At 38.7% G+C, this 17,970-nt stretch overlaps 1 protein-coding gene across 1 annotated transcript in view; it reads right to left on the bottom strand.

The window, feature by feature from the left end:
• Window positions 1-17,970, bottom strand: part of GNA14 (G protein subunit alpha 14) — an 89,293-nt gene that overhangs the window by 40,849 nt on the left and 30,474 nt on the right. The window contains exon 2 of the mRNA XM_086770328.1: window positions 12,853-13,037. Within this exon, the coding sequence (XP_086626454.1) occupies window positions 12,853-13,037 (185 nt within the window). The remainder of the gene's footprint in view (window positions 1-12,852; window positions 13,038-17,970) is intronic.

The raw sequence follows: 17,970 nt of genomic DNA on the forward strand, positions 1-17,970 counted from the left end.
GCAAATATGGAACAATATCCACATGCCAAAAGTAGAAGCTCGGCACGCAACAGAACAAGGCGCCTTCTCCATCCACTCCCATGGGAGTAACCTATCAGCGGAATACTTTACCAAGAATTGAAGCAAATTTACTATTACAGTCATTCTTATTTTATTTTGAATTGGAGCATAACTTTTAGAAAAACAGCCAAGTTGGGATGCAAGAAAGTCCTACGGTCTGTGTTGTACAGGAAATCAGACCAGATAATCGCAGTACCATCTCTGTGGTCCATTATGTTATTCTATAATGCATCTTTGTGCCAAGAAACTTCTGGGGCATATTTGCATGGCATAACAGAAAAATAGCAGTCAGCTTTTGAGACACTTTTACAAAATGTTATCTCTTTGAATTCAGCACAGCGGGTGTTATGTTCCATATATTTAGTTTAATTTGTTCCCAGCAGGAACATAGGGCAGAAGCCAGCAGAGCAGGGGAATTACAGGCACATATCTAACATCAAAATGAAAAGGAGACACTCAGGAATTTAACACAGGACAACTAGGAATAAAATATTAACTTATAACATATTAAGCTTTACTTACTTTTAGAATTCCTGCTCCTCTTTCTAGTTCATTCTTTGAACCCAGTTCTTTTTGGGTTTCCTACACCTCTATCTTAAGCTTCCCGAACTGTTTTCTGATCCCTTACCCCAAGCATTTATTTTTGTACAATAATACTTTAACATTCCTTGTGGTTGTAGGGGTTATCCTACAAAAATCCCATAGTTTTTCTGCTTTCCTTGACTTGAGTGAAAAGAGGAAATCACAGTCTTGTCAGTCTAGTCTTTCCACTAACAATTAAATTTTTCTACTACTAAAGCAGAAATAGATTTTTGCTTTCACAGCTTTCTTTTTGTGACATCCATAGTGTCTTATAGCCCTGTATAATTACCTTCTCCTTGCTTCTGCTCATCAGATAACAATTGTCTCTTTAAAGTAGAAGCAAAAGAAACAAATCAAAAAACAAGGAGAAAAGCCTGGTATTTTGGTAAATCTAATCACAAGTCTCTTTAAGACTAACAAACTCAGTGCTACATATTCCTGGCTTTGCCACACACTTAATTAACACAGGACACATGATTTTGTGCCTCACAGCTATGGAGTTCAGGTCTGCAAACACCAAAAGGACCTCTTGGACCAAAAGGACCTCTTGGATATCTGCTGACAAAACTCACTCCCTACTTACCTTCCAGAGCACCTCTTCCCACACGGCTCCAAGGGCCATGCTGCCTTCCCTGCACATCCATCACCATCCCCATACAGTTCACAGAATCACAGAATGGTTGAGGTTGGAACATACGTCTGGAGATCATCCAGAGTTAAGAAACCTTCTTTTTCTGACCATTGTCTCTTATTCCATCAGTCATCAGCTGGCTGCCCATCCCATCCAACTTTTCCCCAGAAACTGGCTTTAGCTCATGGTGGCGCACATGCTGCGAACACACAATGAAGTGCTGAAATACCTCAGACACTGGAGTGCAAATGCAAGTGTTTACGTAAAATTCTTCCATGGTAGCTGCCATCTAGCACAGGTGTCAGAAGGCTTGCAAGATAGTCAGAGTGTTTTCACTGCAACGATGTGGACAAATAAGTACTGTGAGTGCTTAACAGTTGGTATCAGTAGTCTTCCATTAATAATGCCATTAACGCCATTAATGGCTTATGTTACTGTAGCTCCTCTCTCAGGAGAGTTTTGGCAACGCACATAGCTTTTAGGCATCCTCTTGGAAGTGTTGGCCATTAGTCATTAGTTCATACAATTGATTTATTACACTGTTAATGAGTAAATATACAAGAAACAGTAAATACTATTACTTATTCTGTCTTTTCAGTTTCCTTGGACACTTACACTTAGATTTCTGTTTTACACTAGCACTTGCCAGTTCCCAATAACTTTAACAATACATTTCAGCCAATACTTTCAGGACCTATTGCAAATTACAAAAATTTCTTCAAAGCATTAGAAATTTCAGACTTCTCTAGAGAGCCAAGATTAATTTTTGTTAATGACTAAGAGATAATAGGAAAAAAAAAAAAAGAAGAAATAGCAGCAACACAAACACATACAAAACAAAGCAGGAACAGGAAAGAAACATTCCAGCCGTAAAGCACAGAACTACTCCATGTTTTCAATTGTACTGCCTACCATGCAGTCTCAGCTTCAGAGACTCCTGAGTAAATTAATAATGACTGACCTCCTTTAGAATAATCTATCTGCCCATTTAGATGAATATATGTTCTAAGATGGAAAACAAAACCTAGAGAGAGATTAGGAGGAACAGACCTGTAGATTTAAGAAGCCAAATAATCAAGTGGAAAAAGAACAATTGTAATTCCCAAATAAGAATGATTTTTCTTCAGAATTTCTAGTATAAGACTTTCTTTTACCAAACCTGTTCAAAGGAGTATATTAGAGAGAAGAAATCTGACTTGAACTCAGCTCCTTAAAGGCCACAAATAGTTGCATATGTTATCACAGCTGTTCAGGTCCTCATTTTTTTTTTCTCTTTAATGTGAAATAGTCAATTTATTCTGTTGCTGCTTTGAAATTTGTAATACACTCTAGTCTAGAGGCAAATTAGCCAACTTTTCACCTCAGTTTTTTAACAGCAATCTAAAAAATCTCAAAAAGATGAGATGCACTCTTTAATGTCACACTAACTTAGTGAGTAAATATGTGTATAAAATACACTACTTTTTTTCTTCTAAGAAATAGGATTTTTCACTTTACAGCAAGAGTTGAAAAAATTACTTCAGGATTTCTCCCCTGCATCTTGCATCCAATACAATGTACTCTACATTACTGCAGGTTTTCAATAAAGGTGGTAAGAATCAAGTGACAGAAAGAAAGCTCTTTCGTTTAAAAGGTACAAATGTTTGTTTAAAGTTTCCTTTTCCTATTGCAAGCTGTTGATCTGAGCACCCCCAGCTTTTTTTCCCCACTGTGAACACACACACTCCTCCTCTCAGGAAAGCTAACCTCACAGTGAGTGCTACCATTGCAATTTGATGAAGTAGAGTGAACAAGGTTTGCATACAAACATCCATCTGGCCTTAATTTACTGTATTCTTGTTGCTCTATGGATGAGTAAATAAATAACTGGTTTAAATGTCAAAGCCATTGAAATCCCTGTTCTACACAAGCAAACAGGACCTCTGTAGACTCTCCTTGACAGCTGCTGTGAACACCTATGCAGAGTTGTCCAGCCCTTGAAATAGGTAACGCTGCCAACCCCTCTCTCTCTAGGAGAGCATCCTTGCTGCATTGGCAGCATGGTCGCTAGGCAGCAGCAGGCATTTCGCCATGCCTCTCATCTCCCAGTCAAACATGAAGATGTGGAAATAGCTTGCCAGGAAAAACAACGGACAGCATGCAAAGAGACATTCAGAGCAGCATATTCAGCCCCCAGAAGTGCTCTGTATCCTTCCAAGAAAGGGGGTCAGATACACATGCTGGCTGACCCGCCTCAGTATAATGGTCCTTAGAATCACTTCATACAGTATAAGAATATATAAGTTAAATTCATTAAAAGAACAATACGCATCATGTTTCAATATGTTTAAGGGTACCAAAAAAAAAAAAAGAGAAAAAAAATGGCACCATGGTGTTTGCTAGGAAATAGACTAACACTAAAAACACTTCTTCATTGTGACAAATTCATTCCAAAGAATAATTTTGTCAGCAGACCATAAATCCACAAAATGTATCACAGGCTTTAGCACCAAGGAATGAGCAGGCCTAAAGGAGTTTTCTAGCCGCTTCTCTTTCTGAAGTGGCTTTTTCATTTTTTACATGACAGCAGATGCTGATTTAAGTGATTTTGGCTGAGTTGGTACTAATCAGTCTTTTCATCTGCCATTAATTTATTTGTCTTCTTGTTCATTAAGAGATTTAATTGCAGCAACATAGACATTTGCCAATTTTCCTTTAGAAAAATACCCATTAAACTTTCCATTAAAAAAAAATCCTCAGATTTTCCATTGCAAGGAGTGAGTCCCATATTACAGTAAATATTTCTATAAACCAGTCTGTCTTTCTTCTAAGAACTAGGAGTTTTCAACTGTATGTACTCACTCATTTCTATCTTAATAAAAAGCAAAGCATGCAAAGAAGACCGCACAAGAGAACTTCATGAAGTGGAAAAAGTTGTCAGCAAAAACAGTCACACAGTCTTTTGTACAGAGAACATGTCTTTTATACAGACAGTTTTGTGCAGATACCAAAAGCCTCCAGCTGCAACACACATTTTCATGTATCTCCCTTTCAGGACTGATTCAGGACTGACTCCTCATGCCAAATCCAAAAATGCAGACTTTTGCGTTGGTTTAAACATTATTTTTTAAAGTTTTTGACAAATCAATCATTAAAAACAATGGCAGTTTGTTGCTGCTTTCTGATTGAGAGTAATTTTTTCCTCATTCTGCTGACCAAGGGCTCTGAGAGATGAACTCTGGCTAATTTTTTTGTCAGATTGAACTCAGGCAATGGAGCCAGAAGCGTATACTTCCATCCTGACTCTAATGCAGAAGCAGCAAGTTCTGACAGAGAAGCTGGGTGAGAAAACATATTCAGCCATAGCAGTCTTTGTACAGTGTCTTTGTTTCAGCCTCTATAGCAAAGTTGGCCATTTTTAATCTCTTTCACCCACAGTACAGAGAATAACTTGACTCTGCTCCATCTTCTGCACCATCAGCAGACTTGTTTACCAGGCTTCCCTTGGTTTCAGTTGCCAATAAATAATGTTTTTGCAGCCACAAAGGCGGCAATGGAATTATTCAGTTGTTACGAAGGAAGAAGTATGGGGAACAGAAAGGATATTTGGTCTGCAGAACATGAAAGCCTGCTCTGAAAAGCCAAAAAATCTTAACCACTTATACATATCCTTCTAGTACTTGCCCTTATAGATAATCCTTCACTTCAAAGCACAAAACTAAGTCTAGAGTCCTCACTTTTGAGCTCTACATCATTAATTTTTTTCCCCCCTGACTGCTGTCCTTCCTTTTAATTCTCAGATCATTTCTTACCTATATTTATTACTTACGCCAGTAAGATTTATAACACTGTAAAGTAGGAGGAGAACTAGGCACAATGAATTCACTGCTGGCTGAAGGGCTTCCACCCAATCATTCATAACACACTAAAACCAATGGTTTGGGTTGGAAGGGACCTTTAAAGGTCATCTAGTCCAACCCCTCTGCAAGGAGCAGGGACATCGCCAACTAGATCAGATTGCTCATCCAAACTGGCCTTGAATGTTTCCAAGGATGAGGCATCCACCATCTCTCTGGGCAACTTGTTCCAGTGTTTCACCATGCTCACTGTAAAAATTTTTTTCCTTATCTCTAATCTGAATCTACCTCCCGCTACTCCACATATTTTCACAACAGGTCATGCTGAAGAGTTTCTCTCCATCTTTCCTATCAGCCCCGTTTAGGTACTGTAAGGCTGCAATAAGGTCTCCCCGGAGCCTTCTCTTCTCCAGGCTGAACAGTCCCAACTCTCTCAGCCTGTCCTCACAGGAGAGGTGCTCCACCCCGCTGATCATCTTTGTGGCCCTCCTCTGGACTCACTCGAACAGGTCCACATCCTCCTTATGTTGTGGGCTCCAGAGCTAGATGCAGTACTCGAGGTGAGGTCTCACAGGAGCAGTGGTAGAGGGGAAGAATCACCTACCTCGACCTGCTGGCACACTTCTTTTGATGCAGCCCACTAAGTGTTTGGCTTTCTGTGCTGCAAGCACACATTGTCAGCTCGTGTTGAGCTTCTCGACCACCAGCACTCCCAAGTCCTTCTCCTCAGGGCTGCTCTCAATCCATTCTCCACTCAGCCTGTATTTGTGCCTGGGATTGCTCCAACCCATGTGCAGGATCTTGCACTTGGCCTGGTTGAACTTCATGAGGTTTGCACGGGCCTACCTCTCCAGCCTGTCAAGGTCCCTCTGGATGGCATCCCTTCCCTCCAGCATGTTAAGCACACCACACAGCTTCATGTCATTGACAAACTTGCTGAGGGTGCACTCTGTCCCACTGTCCATATCGCTGACAAAGATGTTAAACAGGGCTGATCCGAATACCAATCCCTGAGGAACACCAGTTGTCACCAGTCTCCACCTGGACATCGAGCCATTGACCACCACCTTATCCACCGAGTGGTCCGTCCATCAAACCCATGTCTTTCCAGTTTAGAGACAAGGATATCATGTGGGACAGTGTCAAATGCCTTGCACAAGTCCAGGTAGATTACATCAGTTGTTCATCCCTTGTCCACCAGTGCTGGAACCCCGTCATAGAATGCCACCAAACTGGTCAGGCATGATTTGTCCCTACTGAAGCCGTGTTGGCTGTCATCAATCACCTCCTTGTATTTTATGTGCCTTAGCATGGTTTCCAGAAGAATCTGCTTCATGACTTTGCCAGGTAGTGCTGACTGGCCTGTAGGTCTTCCTTGTTCCCCTTTTAAAAAAAAGGGAGTTATGTAACACGCTGTGTGCTTGTGTACTTTCATGTTATATTAAATGTGGCATAGAAATAGTAACTATAAAGTTAGAATATTTTATATGAAAAAGTCTCAAGGAATTCCAGAAGATAGAGACAGGACATTTTCTACAAAAGTCTAATCAAGTATCAACTCTGAGAAGTACCTGATTATTTTGGTAGATCTACTGGTGTACCCAGAGGCAAACTTTCAAGTTTATGAAAACAGAGGCCCTACTATTGGTCAGAAAACTTTAAACTTTTCTCACCAGTATCTGCTAGTACTTATTTTTCTCAAAAACAACAGAATTTAAAGTATGAGTGTCTTGCTAGTATAAGAGAAATACGTTTCTTGTGAAGAAGGAATTATGCACCTACCTCAAAGATCAGCAGACTTAAGAAATTAAAAATCACTGCTATCACAAATGCAGTTCTGTTTAGAGACTCAAGTAAGTCAGTTCAGCCCAAACTTTCTTAAAAATCCAGTACATACACAGTCTTTCTCCCATCCTTCATTTCTCTGCCAGAAACCTTAAATGTACATGCTTTTTAAGACAACACAAAACTTGGAATGAATTTGTGAATAAGTTAGAAGGAAGACTGTTAGATTTCTGGTAGCGCTGAGACTTTAAAGGGTAAAGAAATACCTGAAAATTTCTAAGCAACAGCCAATTATTTTAAGAACAAACAAATACAGCAAGTTCACTAGATAACAGGGAAATAAGTAGTTGGAGCTTGTATGTTAAGAAAAAGTGTGTCAATATAACTTTTGCATCTAGGTCTGTCTAAAAAATGTTTAGGAAGGAAGTCTGCCAGCAGCCCATGATTCTGAATTTACCAAAGAAGAGGACAAAGAAACAAAAAACAACTCTAAACCTAACCAGTCATATTTATTTAAATTCTATGGAGCAATGCAAACAATGATGGAAAAAAACCACTCTAGTATTGGCAGGGGTAAGTAAATGAAATAGATTCATTCACATCAGCAAGATGGCATGGTAGAGAAACTCAGAAGTTCTTAAAGCAAAAGGAGGCCATGGTCCATAGAAAGACACGCCTGTGCAGCACTCCCATAGGTCTATTACTAATAATTAGTAACTAGCATCATTGTTTATAAGCACACACTTTTACTATGACATACCAGAATAAGAGCTCCACCATTCAAGGCAGTGGAATTACAGGAAACAGTCCCGTTAGGGATTTGGCAATTTTTAAATACAATAAGGCACTCTGATGAATGGGACCATAAAGAAACAAAACAAAACCAACCCAAACCAAGCAAAGAAAAACTCCCCACACAACCTCAGTAAGTCCCATATATTCTATTGTCAACAAACACGCCCACAGTCCCAACTGAGAACATGAACCTTCCCATATGTGGTAGGGAAGGCTGTCTTCTAAGAAGTGGAAAATTTCCTTCCTGACTTCCACATGGAAAGCAGTTAATTCAGTAAAAACATGTTTTATATTTGCTTATGTAAAATGCTACACAACTTTAAACCCCCGAGTGGATACTTAATCTCCTTGCTCTATAATGAGGCCATATTCTCACTCAAAAATAACTTACAAATAGAAAACAACAAGAAAAATCTATGTCCTTCCAGGGAGGAAGCAGAAGGTCTGATGTTGTGTGCCCAGGTGTCTAACCATACGATGCTACATGCTCATGCATGGGCAGCTAAGCCACATTTTGTGACTGAGTGAACGCCAGTTCCTCCCACAGTACTTTGAAAGGAGCCTTTCCTCTGTTGATTCTTTGCTTTTACTTCAATTTAGATACTCGGGGAAGCTTTCTCCTTTCTCTGTGGTTAATCATCTAGCAGCACTAAACTCTCTGAAGTAAGAATTTTAGCTTTTTAACTTCGACCTCTTTGTGGAATTCAACTGAAATCAGACACAAAGTCCGAAGATACATAAAATTAGTCTGGTCACACAAGTCTCATTTCCTTGGAAAATCAAATTGAAACCTCTGTTTGGGAGTGCCTAGACACAGACTGTGTGCACTGGCCAATAATTAAACATTTGTTATGAAGAAGGATGCAATATGTTTTGGAATGTTTTGAATTAGTGTCTCTATAAAACAGACTGCTAAAAATAGACTGTCTATGATTTCTAGCCCTTTATCACTTGCATTAATGCTAGCACAAGGAAAACCAGTTAACAAAGTACTGCATCTTTAAAGCTAAATTTGATTGTAATAAAAAAGTACTTCTAAAAGCACAAAATAATGTAAATACCATCAGATTACTCTTAAAATAAAGAACCTGCTATGAACAATGGTTTCTCTGCTAAGACGTAGAAGAAAATGAAGAGAAGAAAGGACTGTGTTATGGCATTTTCAACACTTTCAATTTTAAATACACAAGGAAATCAACCAATAACTACTCTTCACTGTGTTTTCCATTTGTCCCAGCTACATGGCTTCTTTCAGTAATTCCCAAATATCATCTTACTGTACTTGTCTTTTTGCATTCCCCTTTTCTGACAGAAGTTAATTACCTGTCCCATAAAACTCCTTTGGCACTGCAGTAATTCTTTCGTTCAGAAAAAAATTAGTGCAGCTGACACACACTCATGCCGGGGCAACTTTGTAAGACAGAAGGACACTAGATTTCTACTTATGGAAAGCAAGAAATGTTTTGGAGATGCAACATGACAACCTCTTTTTGCAAGGCATTTTTATGCAGTATTCTGGTTTTCTCCTTAGGAAAAAAAAGTAATTGTTCATACTGCTACAAAGAGCTGCTGTTAATTGCAAACATGTGCACTGTCATCTTACCAGGGTATTTTAAAAAAACAAACTAACAACAGGACTGAATTCCCATTCTATGATCCTCATCCCGAAGAACTATATAAAAAGGTCTTCCCAGTGGGCTAAGTGCATACTCTTTTAAAAAAAAAAAAAAGCAAATAAACTGAAATTTCTAATGTTGCCTTAAGTGGAGAAGGAAAAGAGGATTTTCCTGCAATATAGGATACATGCCAGTTTGGAAGATGAGGGAAAAGTTTTGGTCAACTAATATTCTGAAATAATCTCTTGCATTTCCAGTTCAGATGGGCTTAAACAACTTGTTTCTTCTGCAAATTTGTAATACACCAAATCCCAACATTATTCAGCAAAATGTGACTGACCAGCACAGTCAAGCAACCAAGAAATATTTTCAAATCTGCCTTTTAGGATTGACATATACTTACAAATCAAATGCTTATTTTCCCTTCCTCCAATATCACTTAATTTCTTTATCCTCCTGTTTGAAGTTTTATTTTCCTCCATTTTGACTTCAAGTTGATTACAAAAAAAATCAGACAACGAAAAAGAGCTTTCACTACTTCTCGGCTATCAACTGATTTTTTATTTCTCTGTGCCTCACACATAAATTCTTTCTTCCACTTCAATCACAATTTCTCAAAGAACCCAAGAGACAGGCTGCCATTAACTTTCACCTTACTTTTTGGCAGTCTCTATTATCATATGGACACAAGAAGTGTTTGTAAAAGCAGCTGTTTCAAGCCCTCACATTAAAAAACCCATCCTCAGAGACTGTCAATTATGTGTACTGTAATTGGCTACTTAACCAACACTCAATTTACCAATTTCCACTCTACAACATTGAAAAAAGTGACATATAGATAGTAAATACTAATTCCTCTACCCCACCTCCTAGAGTTCACCTCTACCAACAAATTTTATAGAGTGATCATAACAGGGAAAAAAGAAGGGGAAAAAAAAAAAACAACCCACACACAATCCATTCCAAAACTGAGGGGTTTAGGTACTAGTATAATAATTCCTTGAATTACTGGGTTCCTAAACATCTGCAGGATTTACGCTTAAAATATACTCAAAATATGCTATGGTAGCTCCCAACTTCAAATTGAGCATGAGATAAAGTATCCCAAAGAATACAGCAGCTGAAATTAGGATAAGAATTGCATGCTCAGTTAAAGTTAAAGGTCAAGCACAATACAGGTAAGTACTTCATCCAAGCAACTTCAAAACAATACAAGCAAAAACCACTTCCCATCTCAGTGCAGCAACTACAGAAAGTCAGATCATTTACTTAAATATTTGCAGTTGACAACACCAATAAGAGATCTCTTCAAATACTTTCTATAAAACTTGCTTTTATTTGCAAACATTAAGAGAATTAAGAGGTCTTTTTGGACATTGTGTCCATACATGAGTTATGGATCTTCGCATACATCACACTTACAAGGAAGAGACACTTGGTGCAGAACAATCTGTTCTCGGCTACAGAAACTTTAAATGAAGATACTCAGCAGCCAGAGAAGTCCAGGGTCCACAGAGGAGAAAACCTGACTTGGTCAAAGCAAAACTGGATACAACAAAAACAAATGAACAAACAACCAAAAACTAATAAAAAAGCAAGAGAGAAGCAAATTTTTCAGGGAAAAGAAGGCATGCCATGGAGAAGATGAACATACTGAAACGTTGAGGAGCACGCTGGACAATTTCTGTACAGTCACTGAACACATCTTTGCAACACAATTACAACAGCAGAACCATAAGTCCTCTGTTTATCATCGTTGTCGTAAACTGTTTTTCACTATAGGCTTATTATCCTTCAATGAAAGGCAATTACAAGATTTACATTACTTTGCATTATACTTACCCCCTAAATTAAATAGTAAAGTGCAGTGGTATCCTGCAAAGTGACTGGAGAGACATGTGGTTATTTTCACAGTGTCTCTCAAGAGTTTTTCCATGTGTAAGCAAAAATTGCTTTGCTTTCTAAATGCCACTGAAGCTAAGCTTGCCAAACTGTGTTCTTATCATTTAGCATATTGTTATCTTTAATAAAGAAGCACAAGATCAAATTCTGCCTCTCTCCAACAACTGTAAAATAGCATTATAATCTTCTGAATCTGAAGGCACTAGCAGCACAGCTATCATCAAGAACACAATTTATCCAGAATAGTGTGTTACAGGAACATACCCAGCTCAGCTATTAGAGCCCAGAATGAGAAAAACATTGCTATTTATTGTCTTTATATTTTGTTCTTAATGGGAAGAAAAAAAAAAAAAAAAAACCAAACACAAAATCTCCGTAAAAGGCAGTGCAAATGTGTTTCTTCAAAGAGATTCTGATTATCATCACTTTTCATCAAAATATACACATCTGAATTAGGATGAAGTATCTTCACAGTCACATTTGCTGTTTCTGTAACTGCCACCTTCTTACGGATCTAAAGATGTTTTACAAACAACTAATTAACCCTCAGAATATTTTTCTTACATAGGAGAGAATTACCCTAATACCTCAGCTCTCTGAAGTCCAAAATCTGTTTCTGCTGACACCATCTGTTCTTTTGCGATAAAAAAAATTAAAGAATTTTAATTTGCTAGTCATTTATTCAAAACAACATCTTCTTTCCCTCTTCTGAATAACCCTAGGAAGAATAAATAACACAAACCAATGTAAATACTAAAAAATCTGATCACAATTTTGTCTTTTGTATTGTTCATAGGCAATCATATTTTTTTAATTAAGAGCAGGCTACCAATTGCATTTTCATCATAAAGTACTTCAGTGAATAAACTCATAAATTCTACAAATTATTTCTGCCTTGATACTTCCTGCACAGTCTTCCCTATCTTAACTAAAATCTAGCCAACTGGAAATCCCAGTTAATTTAAACACATGACACAAAATAATTCGCTTACAGACTCTTCATGACACTTGGGCAACTGATGCAACAGACGGATGCAAAGGATGCGATTGATTTAACTGAAGCAGAATTTTTTTTTGGTAGAGTTCTATAATCATAAGCATTTAAATAAAAAATACAATTGTATAACATACATTGAAACTGAGAAATGGTTGGAGAAGAAATTCTACATTTTCAAGTTATTTAAGTACATAAAGGTTACTACCAAGTCCAGAAAAGGGCTCTAGGTGGTATGTTTCAAAGCATACCAGCATCAAACAGATTTGATGCTACATAGACGCAAAATTCCTTGGTCTGGAGCTCTGCTGACAAACCAGTCTGCATATTCCTGTCATGTACAGTCAAACTCTACAACTTAGATTAAAAAAAAAAAAAAAAAAACCCAACTTTTTTTCTTTTTTTTTGGTTCTTATTACCATCTTGCAACTTAGAAAATTCTACTTTCCTAGCCAGCTCCATCCCATCCCCGCTCACCTTGCCCCTCTTTCCCCTAGGAACGCCCCACTGTTCTGTATATTCAGATGGTGGGGCATCAAACTCCACAAGATGTACAGATTTTTAAGGTTCTGCCTGTAGAAGGTTACGACTCCCGTAATTTGTGTACAAAGTGAAATTTCATGGGCTGAAACCAGAATTTTCTTGTCTTACCTCATTCTCTTTGGATGTGTACTGTATCTTGAGAGTATCCATGGCTCTGACCATTGCTTGCATGGCAGTAAATATGTTTTGGTAAACCAGCTTTGTGAAGCCTTTTCTGTCTTCTTCTGTGTAACCGGATCCATGAATAATCCTCATTTGTTTAATGAAGGTACTCTTGCCACTTTCTCCTGTGCCTGGGGGAGAAGGAAAGAGGACAGAGACAAAAAAGTATTGTATTTACAATTCCTAGCAGTTGAGAATATTTGTAAATACAAACACAAGGATGTGCAGCTTATCTGAGGATACATGAGCCACCACTGACTGTAGTATCGTTTCTGAATTTTCCATTCTCCATAATGGATATTAATTTAGGCAAAATATTTACATTGGTGGCTTTGGGAAGGTTTATTTGGTAAAAGATATATATAAGTATCTTATCATAATACATTCTACAATGTTCAATCTAAGCATCCTGTAGGTAAGAGTCAGATTACAAAACAAGCAGGGTAGGTGAATACAAAAGAAAGAAATTTTGTTTGTGCAAGGATAAAATTCCTCAACACTAAGAACTTTGTACAAAGTTTATGAACCATTTGCACCTTAACAGTAAAGCCTGCATTAATCCTGAAGCTGAAGAATTTTATTATTAGGCCACATCACTTAGTTTCACCTTTCTATTGATTCTCATATAAATAATGATTGAAAACACATTCATTGCTGTCAGCTACTCTGGGAATTACTGATTATCTTTAAAAAAAAAAAAAAACCTAACAAACAGATATTATAAAGTCATATATGGACTTACATCATTCATATAATACTTTGCATGTACTTATTGCCTTAGACCCATTTATAGGACATAATAAAGTATTCCCTAACATTTTTTTCAGGATGTAAGTCTTCTTCCTCTGTTCTTTCCTGTTAGCCTTGAAACAGAAAACTGTCTGCACTAACACGTATCAAGGGTCCATTCAGGCTGTGTCCCGTCTCCAAACAAGGTTGTAAGTAGTGGCCAAGAAAAGACTAAAAAGAGGGGCCAGAATAGATACTTCCTCCACAAAACCCTCCCTGCATCTTAAAAGTTAGGACTTAACTTAGAAGTTAATTAGCTCAATGCTACCTGTTTGGTAGCCCTACTGTATCTCTCAAGTACTTGGTCAGGTCTCATCTTAAAGCCACAGAAATTTTTTGCATCCTTGACACATTTTAGTAAGGAGTTTCAGAGCTCTGTCAGCAATTACATGTTGTTTGTTCCAAGCCTAGAGCCACCAGCTTCATTTCTGTTTCTTGTATTCTGTAAATCTTCCCCCCGCCTCCTCCATACACTCTTGATTTTATACAATCTTGATTTTATACACTCTATCATATTATACTGGGTTTGTGTGGCAAGGGTTTGGTAGCTGGGGGGCTGCAGAGGTGGCTTCTGTAAGAAGCTGCCAGAAGCTTTTCCCATGTCAGACAGCCAGTGCCAGATGGACCTGCTGCTGGCCAAGGGCGAGCCCATCAGCAATGTTGGTAGTGTCTCTGTGATAACATATTTAAAAAAGGGTAGGAAAAGCTGTGCAACAGCTGTGTGAGAGAGGAGTGAGAAAATGGGAGAGAATCAGCCCTGCAGAGACGAAGGTCAGTGAAGAAGGAGAGAACGAAGTGCTCCAGGCACATCTGCTCTCTACTTTGGAGCAGAGATTCCCCTGCAGCCCAAGGAAAAGACCACAGTGGAGCAGGTTGTCCCCCTGCATCCTATGGAGGACCACGGTGGAGCAGAAATCCACACGGAGGAGGACCCCACGTCGAAGGAGGTGGACATGCCTTGAGGGAAGCTTCAGCCCATGGAGACCCCACCTAGGAGAAGGCTTCTGGCTAGACCTGTGGCCCATGGGGGACCCATGCTGAAGCAGTCTGTTCCTGAAGGACTGCATCCCATGGAAAGGACCCACACTGAAGTAGTTTGTGAAGAACTGAGGCCTGTGGAAAGGACTGATATTGGAGAAGTTTGTGAAGGACTATCCTCCGGGAGGGAACCCAGGCTGGAGCAAGAGAAGTGAGGAGCAGCAGAAATGAAGTGTTATGATCTGATCACAGTGCCCATTCCCTATGCCCCATGCTGCTCAGGGGGAGGAGGTAGAAGAGTTGGGGGTGAAGTTGAGCCTGGGAAGAAGTGAGGGGTGAGGGGAAGCTGTTTAAAGATTTTTTTTCATATTTCTCACTGTATGTCTGTTATTAATTTGCAATAACTTAAACTAGCTTCCCTAAGCCAAGTCCATTTTGCCCGTGATGGTAATGGGTAAGTGATCTCTCTATCCTTATCTTGACCCATGAGTTTTTACATCATATTTTCTCTTCTGTCCAGTTGAGAAGGAGGAGTGATAAAGCAGGTCGGTAGGCAACTGGAGGTCAGTCAGGGTCAACCCATCACACATATTTACCTTCAGCTGTACTTTTTCTATGTAGAAGAGTCCTAACCAGGTCAGTTCAGTTCTCAGGTGGGAGATACTCCATAGTTTGATCATCCCTTTGACCCTTGTGGAAGCTTTCTCAGTTCTGTTTACCTCTGAGATAAACCTAGAGCACCAAAACTTCAGATACTAAGGTGCTGCCAAAACTTACACTTATGAAGTGGCATCGTTGTGTTATCTGCACTGTAAGTAATTAAAATAGGGAGAGCGTGCATGTGCTATATAGTTATTCTCCATTTGCATTACTTTATACTGATCTACAATTAACTTTACCTGCCATTTCACTGCCTACTCTCACAATATCCTTCTGCAACTTTCAGTCATCTTTACAAACTCCACTATCACTGAGCAGAAAAAAAATTATCTCAACACCTTTCACACCATTCCTTCCATGTTCTCTGTATTTCCTGTTATTTAGCATCAATGTGATGTGACTGAAGAAATCCATTCCTGTCTCACAGAGCTTTATTAAGACAGGGTCATGGACAGCCTTTTCTTGTTCTTCTCCACCTGAAGGATGGTACAGGAGCAAAAAATACCTGTTATACTTTCTTCTCAAAAGCTTCACTGTAATTTTTCAGAAGTTTAACAATTAACTTCATTGTGAGTCAGCTGCAGGATTTGCTTCACTGCTCCACTAAGAATTTACTACGGGTAGGATAATATTTCCGTTAACAAACTTTCTGTAATTCACAATTGGTACCACTAGGTGTCGAAAATACACCAGCACAAAGAAGAAAGAGTTCCTCTGAACATCACATCTTCAGATACAACAAACCATTGTTCATGTCCACCTCTTCATACTGTATCTCAGCACCACAGCAGACCACAGTATCACTTGAAGAAAGATCATGCAACTGCAAGGCTCCAACCATTAACAGTAACAGCAAGCAAAACCCAGGTAACCTAGGAAAGTGTAATATGTTATGTATGACTTGTATATCATAGACATTTTTTTCTGAAACATTTATCACTGTCATCAATTCTTACTCTGTGACCTTCTTTCGTATTTTGCATCATCCATTGTGGACTTCCTTTCACAGCTGTTGCTGTCCCTTATTCAAGCCCACATTCCTCAACAGTCCTCTAGAACACTGTCAGCACTGCTCTGCTCTCCAGGTAGTACGATCTTTCCTCAGAAGAGGAAAGAAGTAACTTTTTCAAATCAAGTAACTTTTCAAGAAGTAACTTTTTCAAATCAAGCAATAAGAAACATTTAGTATTTTTCTCTATAAAAAGAAGATTAATATAGATGTTCTTTCCACAAATGTTTGGCATTTCTTTAATTTTGGCATTGTATTGGTTTACTTGAGAGAGATGGAACATAGAGATATGCTGGAATACATGTGAAACAAACTCCTGGAGGAATTTGGTTTAGTAAAATACTGATGTTACACTACATATCACAGCCCTCAGAAAGGCAGTCCTGGCATGTCAGCGTTAAGAAGTCAATATAAATACAATTAAAATACAATTCAGTTTAAAAACAAAACCAAATCCCACCTCTAACTTTTTTCACTGCCAGCAGAACCCTTCCATTTGACAGGAAAAGACTCTGATTAAGCCAGGTTGAATTGCTAGCCTAATTTTTTATATAATTCAGAATAAACAGTCCTATCCCATTACAGCAGTGCCCTCTACTAATGTCTGAGTTAAAGACCATTGTGCAACTGTTAATGTCACTGTCAGGGATACGTAACAATGCTGTGAAATTAAGTTTTAAAAATCTAATTTCGGCTTTTAAGGAAAGATGCTTTTTTCCAAGTCCCACAAACACCAAAGGTAGATGGAGCCAGGCTTGAAGAGATCATCAGCTGTAATTCAAGCTAGAGTTCTTCCCTGCGTGTATGTATCCAATTTAATTTTTTAAGAAGCTTAAGGTTAATGTTTTAATATTATCTTGTTGATACAATCTGTATTAACCTCCAGCAAACAAAAATTGCCTATTCCAGTGATTTATAAAGTGGTATGAAATACACAGATAACAAACACAGCCATCCTGCTTTATGCCTTGACTCCTCATAATCCTGAACACAAGTTGATCTAAAAGCTTTCTGCTCCCTACTCTGACCTTATGTAGAGTGCACAGTCGTCCTTCTGTATTCTTCCTTCCCGCAACTCCTTATGTGCCTAGCTGTGCCTCCTGTCATAAACCTAGAATACAAGGTCTCTGTGCAAATCCAACAATACGTGCTCTTTGTTTCTCCATGCCCATAAGCTATCTAAAAAAAAAAAAATGTCTTCAAGGCTCATTAGGTTAAAATGAAGCACATCTTGACAGAGCATCATTTTAAAGAATGTTAAAAAGTGACAGGGCTTTCAAAAAGAGTTTGAACATGGAGTAGTCATGCCAGTATTCATACTTATGAGGTACAAAGCTCAAGATAACTATTTCAGGATGGAACTGTGTCCCGGTTCTGGCCAGGACAGAGTTAATATTTACCTGAGCTGGGTGGAGAACTGAAGCTGGTAGCCCCTATGGCTGGGATAGTTAACTAATTAGCTAACAGCTGGGGTTAATTTACCCAAATTAGCCAAAGGGCTATTCCATCCCATCTGACATCATGCTCAGTATATAAGTGAGGAGGGTGCTGAAGGGAGGCCCTGCTACTTGGAAGAGACTGGATGTGGAGATCTGTTGTGAGCTATTGTACTGTATTTGTGTTCCATC

This window comes from Chlamydotis macqueenii, chromosome Z, assembly GCF_036417535.1.
Source record: "Chlamydotis macqueenii isolate bChlMac1 chromosome Z, bChlMac1.mat, whole genome shotgun sequence".
NCBI classification, from domain to species: domain Eukaryota; kingdom Metazoa; phylum Chordata; class Aves; order Otidiformes; family Otididae; genus Chlamydotis; species Chlamydotis macqueenii.